An 11,274-nucleotide genomic window follows, 5' to 3' on the forward strand; every position below is an offset into this window, starting at 1 on the left:
TTGAAACAGATAGACGCTACAAAGCAAGCTTAAAGTGATGTCCAGGCGTTAGAAAGAAAAATCTTGTGTCGGAATTTCCTTGGCAAGCTCTAGGGCCCGACGTATTTCAGTGATGTCAGGCAAACAATTCAGAATTTCCTGGCCACGAGGACATTTGGCAGAACTCCCCACATACGGAAGAAATTACTAAAGGCAACTCAGCAATTGTGCTGAATCAGCTTCACTTCCAGCTGCCCACCGACTCAGGAGAACGACTGGGCATGTGGACTAATTAGCATGAGAAGCAAGAGAATAATTAACAACAGAAGCTAGAATAGTCATTATTAAGAGAACTACGTAACCTGAAGCCTAATGCATGTGTTTGCTAAAATGTGTAAATACTAAAAAGTTTTGATAGTTGGCATGCTTGATTCATGGAATACCATGCAGCACCCAGTGCAACTCTAAAATAAAGAATCCATATCTCCCTCAAGTGTGTAATTATTGGCTTATTGCACACTAGGTAACAAATCCGATTTTTGTGGTCAACACTTCTACTGGCCTTGCTGTAGCCTGGATGTGTGGTGGCTGTGTCAGAAGAACTCCCCGTGGACCCAGGGCCTGCTCGCTACAGCTCACTCCAGCTGTTGCGTGTGCGGTGGGTTGTGGAGGAGCACACAAAAGCGGCATTTATAGAAGCATTTCTGGCATTTGTACAGATTTTGTCTTACTAAAAATTTGATTGAAAGCAGTATGTACTGTGTGGAGACTGAAGACCTTAATGTATAGTTCCAGTTATCATTGACACTAATATTTCTGTGTCTTGCAAAACGGTCAGTAAATCAACATTACATATCTGTGTGGAGCAAATGCTCATATCAATCGTGAGAAAACTCAGATTTGTGAAAAGTGCTGCCTCAGTGCTCTGGAGTGTGACAAAGTAATTGTCAGTGTGCCTTGTTTCATAAACAAGGGCTGTTTCATAACTAGCTTTGACAACATAGTACAGTGTTACTAACTGGACCATGATGATATTCAGATCCTTGCTAATACTGTGTTATGCAGTCTGGCTAGATAGACTGAAAATTCTTAGACAATGAAAAATTCCTTCAGGTCTTGGAGATGTTTTGCACCTATGTTTCCAATAAGAAACTATTAATGGGCTTACACTGAATACAGAGAGTTGAATATGTAGAGTTTGGCTTGGTCAAGACACATTCTTCCTGAGCAAAGTCAAGTGAAAATAAGACTTTTTGCCTTCTTCAAATTACTTGGCAGAGTCACACTATACAGCCAAGACACTGGATTAGGCATTCTTTCAAAAAAAAAAATACCCTATATGTGACTGAAACACTGATGAAACTTATTTTTCTGTCTATTCATATTATGCCTGATCCACATATCAAATAGGCAGAGGCAAGAGGTTTGTAATTGACTTCCATTTACAGATGGTAGCTTTGCAATTAAAAGCATAAATTACTGGCAGGTTTGACCCTCAACCTGTACTGTGGTACAAATATAACCACAGATTAATTTTTTTTTTTGTGTTTCATACAACACATTTACTTGTCCAGAGAGAAAAGGAAGCATTAACCAAATGGTGAGTGAAGTGTGGGAAAGTAGCACCAGGAGCCCACAACTGAACCAAGAGCCCCAAATTACATTGATTCGTCCCTACTCTCACCTCCTCTGCATGTTGATCCTGGGTGTCAGCATAGGGGCCCTTGGTTCTTGCCTGAGCTGCACTGGGGTTATTCCTGTTCTTGTACTGTGTGCTGCGCTTGCTGACATATTTACCAGACTTCATGGCCTGGCCATGAACATGAGTCATCACCTTACCACTGTCTGCAGTCACTGGGCTGCTGACAGGTCAGGTTTCTCTGCAGGGAGGTCACAATCCCTGCCTATGTGACTGCACTTCACTTCCACGTTGTCCTCTCTCATGGTGCACCTGTGCCCTGGCTGCTCTGTGTCAAGCAGAGTGAAATACCTGATACTGATACTCTGCGTGTGCTTCTGGCAACTGGAGATCCACATTCAGGTCCCTTACTTCTAAATTTATAAGCTAAAAAGTTGCTCTAGAAACCAAAGTTCCACCCTTCGTAAATTGATTTAAGTTAGCAGCAGTGCTCATACTGCATGTGAAATGGAGAAGCAAAGAATTCTGAAGAGAACAGACAGGCTCAAATAATAATATCTAAAAATATAGTGGTGGTAGCAGTGACTTATAAATCCTTGCATTTTCAAAGTTGGTTAAACCCATCTTAAAACGACCTCTTATGAATAGAGTTGGTAGGTTAGAATAGTACTAGCATGTTCCTCACACATACATACTGTCAGCTTAATAAGGAAAATAATAATGGAATATACTTAAATGTTGTTACTGGCTTTTACTTAATTTTCAAACTCATATATTGCTTTTTAAAAGTCATTTGTGGGGCTGTCTGCCAGGTCTGTCTTCCCTTTGAGTGAAGATATATTCTTCTCTAGTCCTAATTTTATCAGTATTTGAAACTATCCTACCACTCTGTTGTCCTAAACTGAATTTGAGTGTGCAGAAGACTATAAACCTCATCCCAACTGCTCAAAATCAGATCACATATCAGATTAAATTAATCTTGATTTTTTTTTAAAGGAGAAGTTGGGCAAGATTTCATGCAAATCAAGAGAGTTCTGTTCGTGTCACTCTTAGAACAAATCATATGTAAAAATACAAAGCCATATTAAACACATACCAAGTATCATTGCCAGTTTGATGATTGTGAATGTGCTTCTTTTGTGCATCTGGGTCAAACTTCTGGGAAATACCTGGCACAATCACAGAAGTGTTTCTGAGCCTTTTTCCATGTCAAGTCTTTTTGGGTTTTTTGGGGGTTTTTTGGTTTGTTTTTTTTGGGGATTGGTTTTTGTTTGTTTGTTTGGGTTTTTAAAAAATTTTATTGTTTGTTTTTCCAATTTTAATTTCTGTTGAATGCCTCATTGCCTCCCCAGGACTCTGTTGGACACGTGTGGGAATATGCAGAGTTAAATCTAAAATAATTCTTTAACCAATAATTTTTAAATTATTGTGAGATTAGACTGTCCAATAAAATCTGAGTAATGAGGAGTAACTATGCTGAAGATTGTTTTGGGTAGCACAGTAAAAGCAAGGAGCAGGCTTGTAACACCGCTGGTTTCTAATTTGATACTCGATTCTGTTGTTTTCATGGTAAATGCAGCCCGTGCCCAGCTTGTGGCCAGCCGGCGGCGTCGCTCCCCCCAGCGCGGAGCTGGCGCGGTCAGCGGGCGGGACAGCGAGGGGACATTCCCACCCTACGGACACTACACGTGCAGTAACAGGCTTTGGGGTAGGATCCCACTACGCCAAGCAACGGGCGGCTGTTTAAGTTAGTAAAGGGACTTCGCAGCATTCGAGTGCCTGGACTACGGATGCACCTCGGAACGGCTGTCTGACTGCCCTGAAAACCCGGTGCAATACAGCTAAAATGTTTTGGCTAGCAGCTCCCTCGTGTAATAGTTAACATCAAATAAATTTAAAATAGAACATAATGAATGGGTTTTTTCATTGCTTCTAAATAATTTCTATACTTCCTAATTCAATTTGAAAGTGAAAGGACTTTAGATGGAGTAGCAGTATTTTGGATAATACATAGTTGAATTTTTAGACCCAAGAGGTACTACTTACTGATTTAAGTTACATATGCATTAATTATAAATAAGAACTTGGACCAGTGTTGGTTGAATGCTGAGACCCAGATTTTTAACATTAAATATTAATAAATCCTCCTTTTCCTCCACCTTTATCTCACTCAAGCTCTCCTTAACAGAGCTGCATTATTTTATTTTTTCTTTGGCTACAGATGTCTGCTCTTACAAGGCAAAGTGCATGTACAATGCGTAAACTTTTTTAATGCAGTTTCTTTCTCGGAAGCATAAATAATTCTGCTAGCAACTTGTAAATATACTCCATCTAGAATGAAAAGTGCTTCTGTTGAGAAATACCTAGAAAATATTACTTAACTGCATAGGATTATAATATTTTATTATGATAATACACAAAAAAAATTAATTATATGCAAACTGTTGTTTAACATTGTAACAGCCTTGACAGATTACAGAACAAAACTTCCAATCTGATTTTTATATCAATTCCCAGTCTATTGGAAACTGCATTAACAAATAATTAGATGCTACAAAGAAATCAACAGAGTTCTAAACACTCACATGACATAGTATTTAAACTTACAATGTATTTTTTAAATATTTAATCCAAATAGTGTTAAAGGAGCACTGTCAAACTCTTATGATTAAAATTTGGTAAGTCTTAACAAAAATATCAGAAACCATTCTGCAGCGGCGGCGGCTGACCTTAAGGTGTGTCCCGGCTAGCTGCGGCCAGCACCGCCGGCAGCACGGGGGCACTCTCCTGATCCGGGGCTCGGTCAGGGGAGCGCCTAAGGCTTTCGACTTGAGGGACGAGGATCCGCGGCTGAGAGAGAGAGATAGGGCTGCTAACCCACAAGAGGCAAAGAAGAGATGGACTCCAGCAGTAGTGCAACCCAGGTTTAACATCCAGGGGAGCTACCAGCTGGAGACCCAGCCAACTGGGCTCTGACTTGGGTTTTTAAAGTAGGGCGGATACATAGAGGAAAGGTGGTCTCCAGCAAATCAGAGAAAAGGTGGGTGTGGTGGTAGGATAACAGGCACATAGGAAAAACCAATGAGGGTAGAGCAGGGGTGGAGTCCTGGCCCCTGATCCAATCACTCGACGCCCAGGATGGAAGATTCTAGACAGAAGGGCTGGGGCACCGAGTGACAGACAGAGAACCGGGGAGGGAGTGAGGGATGGATACATTGGTTGCTAGGGGTAACAGGGAGGAGAGATTTGACGGGGCGATCAAGGAGAGAGAGAACCAGGGCAGAACCATTACATTAGAGGGGTACAAGGAACAAACCAACTTGGCATACAACATAACAAAACACAATACAACACCATTCTTTTAACTTAAAATAATTTAAGTATTGTTTATCTAGTAGTGAATTTCTTATAATACAAAAAATAATTTCATGACCCTCAAAAAACTACTTTCATTTGGATTATAGCAGCAGTTTACTAACAAACTCCACTTTGGGTTATGTGCATGTAAAGTTCATTTCTGAGCTAGGAAATTATCCCCTATATTGTGGCAAAGTAAAAAAGTAAAAATTTTGGTTACGTACTTAGTGGACTTAAGCATAGCTTAATAGGGCATTTTGACAGTGATCTGGCCATTTAAGGATATCAGCTGATAGAGATATTGAGCACAGATTTGAACACAAATGATGGAGGATGGAGGTTGTTCTTTCCTTTTGAACTGACATTGCCTGTGAGTCTTCTCATAAAAGCTCAGGCTTTACAATACAGTAAAATCTGGCTACAGAGATTCTAATATTGGATCAAATAAACAAACTGATAGTAGTATAAGACAGAATGCCAATTCAAAGTTATCTTACTCTTCTAGCGAACATCTACAAAACTTTAGCAACTTGACATCGATATTGGCAGGCTTTGGATTTCTTGGTGACTGCTTTAACGTGCGGAGTTACCACCAGGGCTCCCAGAGTCTTCACAAAAGCTTTGTTTGAAAAGAATGATTATTACTGGTGTTACACCACTGTCAACTAATTTGCAGGAATTCAAATACTGTCAGGTAACCTGTAACACCATGGCATCCTCCGGATAACTGGTGTAAGCTTTAGAGACAGCCTGCTTCCCAGACAGAGGAAAGGTGGTCTCCAGCAAATCAGAGAAAAGGTGGGTGTGGTGGTAGGATAACAGGCACATAGGAGAAACCAATGAGGGTAGAGCAGGGGTGGAGTCTGGGCCCCTGATCCAATCACTCGATGCCCAGGATGGAAGATTCTAGACAGAAGGGCTGGGGCACCGAGTGACAGACAGGGAACCAGGAAAGGACTGAGGGAATAGATACAATGGTTGCTAGGGGTAACAGGGAGGGGAGAGGTGACAGACGGGGCGATCAAGGAGAGAGAGAACCAGGGCAGAACCATTACATTAGAGGGGTACAAGGAACAAACCAACTTGGCATACAACATAACAAAACACAATACAACACCATTCTTTTAACTTAAAATAATTTAAGTATTGTTTATCTAGTAGTGAATTTCTTATAATACAAAAAATAATTTCATGACCCTCAAAAAACTACTTTCATTTGGATTATAGCAGCAGTTTACTAACAAACTCCACTTTGGGTTATGTGCATGTAAAGTTCATTTCTGAGCTAGGAAATTATCCCCTATATTGTGGCAAAGTAAAAAAGTAAAAATTTTGGTTACGTACTTAGTGGACTTAAGCATAGCTTAATAGGGCATTTTGACAGTGATCTGGCCATTTAAGGATATCAGCTGATAGAGATATTGAGCACAGATTTGAACACAAATGATGGAGGATGGAGGTTGTTCTTTCCTTTTGAACTGACATTGCCTGTGAGTCTTCTCATAAAAGCTCAGGCTTTACAATACAGTAAAATCTGGCTACAGAGATTCTAATATTGGATCAAATAAACAAACTGATAGTAGTATAAGACAGAATGCCAATTCAAAGTTATCTTACTCTTCTAGCGAACATCTACAAAACTTTAGCAACTTGACATCGATATTGGCAGGCTTTGGATTTCTTGGTGACTGCTTTAACGTGCGGAGTTACCACCAGGGCTCCCAGAGTCTTCACAAAAGCTTTGTTTGAAAAGAATGATTATTACTGGTGTTACACCACTGTCAACTAATTTGCAGGAATTCAAATACTGTCAGGTAACCTGTAACACCATGGCATCCTCCGGATAACTGGTGTAAGCTTTAGAGACAGCCTGCTTCCCAGACTTTTTGTATTTCTACCTCTGCCAACTGAGGTGAAGATAAACAACTCTTGGTTTTATGATGTAAGTCTATCCACTGAACACTCCTCACATCAGACACTGATGTACATGGATTTCTCAAAAAAAGAGACTGTAAACTGACTAATAACAGGTCTTTCGAGTGCTGCATCTCTGCACATGGCCTGCCCACTCACAATTTTGCTTCAGCTTGGAATAGGCACTTCTAAGAAGAACTAGGCAACAACCAATCAGTACAAATCCTGGTAAAGAATATATTCACAGTAAAGGCAGAAGTGCAGGCATGTATAAAATGGAAAAAGCCTTACCTAAGACACTCACTTATATAATTTTTAGACAGAGATGCTTTTTAAATTTTGTAATAGGTTGGTCTTTTTACCACAAGAATTTGCATCTATTTAGAAGGCTATCAACTTCCTCTCCTTCATGCCTTAGACAGAGCCCAGAATTCTGGCTCCCTGACTATTGGCTATAATGGGGGCAAAACCTTCTGCATAAAGTGAAGGTAAACAAGAAAAGTTAAACTGCACTAGAATTTGAGAGAAACATTTGCAGTCTTTTTAGAAACATATATGTCTATGTAAAAAAATAAATTCTGACAGTGTCCATTTAAAAAAGTTAAATGTACACAAACTGTTAGAATAATTACACAAACTCTAATCATCTCAGCAACTTTTAAATATCACACATTCAATTTTCACAAGCAAATTGCAATGCTATTTAGCATTTCTCAATATATTCAACATATTTTTTGGAACAAACTCAATGAAACACACTTGACATTTCAGAACAACCATGTGCAGCACATACTTCAGATGCAAACAGTAAACAATTTGAGCTACATTCACTTTGTGATCAAAAGTGTACTGGGTACTTAATGCAGCACCTTCACTATGGTAAGATCATGTTAAAGCCTCAATCCCCCCCCCCCCCCCAACACAGATGATTAACAACTAAGTTACAACACCATCACATAAAAATACCCTTTAGCATAAACAAACGCCTTAAAGCTTGTCACAGTCCACTTCTCTCAGCTTTCCAGAACAACAAACTCTCCAAATATTTTTTATAAGCTGATCAGAAAAAAATAAATACATCCAGCAAAAGCTCAATCCACTTTGTACAGGGTAATTAACACATTAACTCACTAGTTCACAAATCGTCTAATTCCTAACTCACATGCCTACAAGCAAAAGTTCCCCAGCCAATGGTGAATGAGAGTGCTCCTGCTTGCTCACTCTCTCCTGGTGCAGTGGTTCCTTGCACCACACCAGGAAACATGAAAGCTTCAACAGTCTGTCTGCGCCAAAAGCTTTTGTGATAAACTGATGTATCTGTGACTTCCAGCTTGAAAGTCTGGTCTATAGAATTTCCACGTGTTTGTGTATTCTAAAGAAAATGCCAGACAAGTAATTTGCAAAGATAAAGCTTCAAGTGGTGAGAGGTGCAGCAGATACCAAACCTACAGGTGGCAATGGCTGTAGAATTATCTTTTTCTGCTCACAGAGTCCTGCATAGGTGTTACCCCTGCTCTGATCTAATGGCACTGCTCCTAGCACATGCTAGGTCTTAGCAACAGCTCTGTTAGGTCAAAACCTGAGCAGGTGATGAATAATCACAAGTCTAGTAATATATCAATAAGGTTTCAGGCATGAATGTAAAACCTCTCATTTTAGTATATATCCATCTGCTAGAGTTGTAGCAAAAATAAAACAGTATATTTCAATTCCAATACATGCAAAAACATGCTCTGAAAAAGTAGAAAGAAAAACCATAGCTTTGGCTAAAGCTACTAGTTTACAGAGTTTTTATAAAAATATGAATAAAGCAGAAAAAACAGGGAGAATTTTTTTAAGCTCACCTGTATCAATTGGCCATCTTTTTGTTAACACATACTGCTTCTGCTTGTTATTGATGCTTTCATAACCCATTTGGTTGTACAGCACGTGACAGATACACAAAATTGACTGTCACTGAGAAGTGATTCTTGAATTTGCAACAAGAAGTGCTACGCTTGCAATGGATCTCATAGCATAGGTAGAAATCTTGTGACAAACTCCAGCTTGGGAAATGTAGTTGGAAGCTAAACGATACAGCCTTTCTGCTCCAAATATGTTAAAATGCCCAGGTAGTACCTTCTCCACAAGACCTCTGTCTACTAACTCCATCAGGCGCTGGCAGCTTGCAACATAGTCACTGACTCTGCTGTAGGGAAGCCAATCGATCATAGATCCATCATACACCACATCGCCACTGAACAAAATCTTCCGGTCCTTGTCATGTAAGCAAATACTGCCTCGTGAATGACCAGGCATGTGCATGACAGTGAGCTGTCGATCTCCGAGGTTGATCACATCCCCTGCAAACAGATTTGTTATAGGAAAATGTATTCATTTGCCATGTTTCTTAAATGACATAGAGAACTACCTACTCATATGCAGAATTTATACATGCTACACATTGCAACAGTGGGAGTGGGGCATTTATTTTCTTTGTGAGTGCCAAAGAGGCGTCTGAAATATAAGCTTAGCAAAAAGCTATTTTCACTAACAGTTAACACAGACTTGGGTTGTATTAATGGAATATATTCATATTCTAACAAACTGCACAATGTGAAAAGCAATGCAGTAGAGAAAATAAAATGGAAACAAAAAGAACACATCTAACCTGGTTCTTCTTTGCAAAGAATGTATTTCACGATTTATTATAATTTTACCCTTAGAGTTCCTCTAGAATTACACTGCTGCTACTCCTATAAGACAAAAGGCTAAAACATAAATTGCTGGAGGAGAACCAAGACAGGCCTCACACACTTTCTTCATCTCATTCATTAAGACATAAAAATAGAACTTTCTTACCATTAGGTCACTTTTTTGTCAGTTTACAAGTGAATGCCTTTTAATTGTACCAGACACTGAAACGATATTGTGTCTCATGTCTCAGTTAACATCTTAGAAATTCTGATGCTATTCTAGCAGCCAATGTACTTGCTCTTCTACAAAAGTTTTTTGTTTTTTTTTTTAATAATCCTCCCTACTTTTTGAGGAAAAAAAAACAACGTAAACTTCTGTTAATTTACTATAGTTAAATGTCGCTATAGTTATTTAACTATTACTGTAGTTAAATATCATCTGATCTTACTGAAGCCTTCAGTAAGTTCAGTTCTGCTTTTCCAGCACCTATGTGGGATGGCCTAATAAAGCCAAGAAGAGAGTAAGCACTGTGCCTAAGGTGTCACCTGTGTGACACCCGCCCTTTAATATCTACTGAACAGTATTGTAAAGTTTAGGTGTTTTGTTACCAAAAACCTAGTCCCCTTAGACACTAAATGATCATTTTTTATCTGCAACAAGCCACTTCCGTAAACACTACATCAGTAACAAGTGTTTTTTACATTTTATGTACGTCAGGTAAAATTCAGTAAATTCTGTAAAATAAAAACTGTGTTCTCAGTACGTATTTCAGGAATTGTTCTGTTAACTGCACTGTCCATGTTTTGACAGCTTATAAACAATAAAGGTCACCAGATACCAGAACATGACCTGCTGACATACCGTTTGAAGCCTAAGGATAAACCTGGGGTACTCAATTAGTCACCTAAAACATTACTGAGTGATTCTCATTCTAGATGGAAAAAAAAAAACAGCCGCCAAAACTTTCAGAGCTGGTAGAAACGGTTTAACCTAGTATGTGTCTTTTTGGTCCCATGCTGACTGTGGGTGGCTTTTAGATCCACCGGAGTGACAAAATTAATCGATTTAATGATTTTATACTAGGAGCTCGGTAAACCATGAGGCGCTCAGCAAAGAAATTGAAAAGAAGCTGCTCCGTAATACCCAGACCATTGTGCCCCCGCTCCCCTCAGCGCGTCGAGGCCGCCCCCATACCCTCGTGCAGCAGGCGACTGGGCCGGACGGGCGGGACGCGGAAATGCCGTGCGCTCCAGCCGGGCCGCGGCGGTCGCGCCACCTCCCGGTCTGACAGCCAGGTCACGGCCTCGTAATTGTCGCCTTGGAGCAGCGCCGCCGCCTCGGCGCTGTGCACCGCCACCTCCTCGAAGTGCTGCAGCCCGCCCGAGTGGTCGAAGTGGACGTGGGTGGCCACAGCCAGCAGCGGCCGCGGTCCGGCGCCCTCAGCTGGCGCCAGCAGCCCGGCGTCACGCAGGTAGTCGGGCAGGCTGCGCAGCCCCAGCCCCGCGTCAATCACCACGTCTCGCTGCGAGCCCCGCACCAGCCAGATGTTGGCTCGGTTGCCCGACTCGTAGAAGCGTTCTTGGATCCAAAAGATACCGCCGCCCAGGGGCTTGTGAGCGAACCACTCCAGCGCCGACATGGCCCGGCCGGCGCTGCGAGCCCGCGAACGCCCCGCCCAGCGCCCGGGCGGTGGCACGGGCGGGGCGGGG

The 11,274-nt window shown here is 41.0% G+C and overlaps 1 protein-coding gene across 1 annotated transcript; it reads right to left on the minus strand.

Annotated features, from left to right (window-relative positions):
• Positions 1-7,394: 7,394 nt before the first annotated feature.
• MBLAC2 (metallo-beta-lactamase domain containing 2) lies at positions 7,395-11,231 on the minus strand. Its single transcript, XM_041461708.1, has 2 exons — positions 10,760-11,231; positions 7,395-9,231 (listed from the first exon to the last, which is right to left on the minus strand). Exons 1-2 carry the CDS (start codon positions 11,202-11,204, stop codon positions 8,843-8,845), a joined length of 834 nt encoding a protein of 277 aa, XP_041317642.1. The 5' UTR covers positions 11,205-11,231; the 3' UTR covers positions 7,395-8,842.
• Between the last annotated feature and the right edge of the window lie 43 nt (positions 11,232-11,274).

The sequence above is a fragment of the Pyrgilauda ruficollis genome, unplaced genomic scaffold (assembly GCF_017590135.1).
Source record: "Pyrgilauda ruficollis isolate IOZ18807 unplaced genomic scaffold, ASM1759013v1 scaffold152, whole genome shotgun sequence".
Classification (NCBI taxonomy): Eukaryota; Metazoa; Chordata; class Aves; order Passeriformes; family Passeridae; genus Pyrgilauda; species Pyrgilauda ruficollis.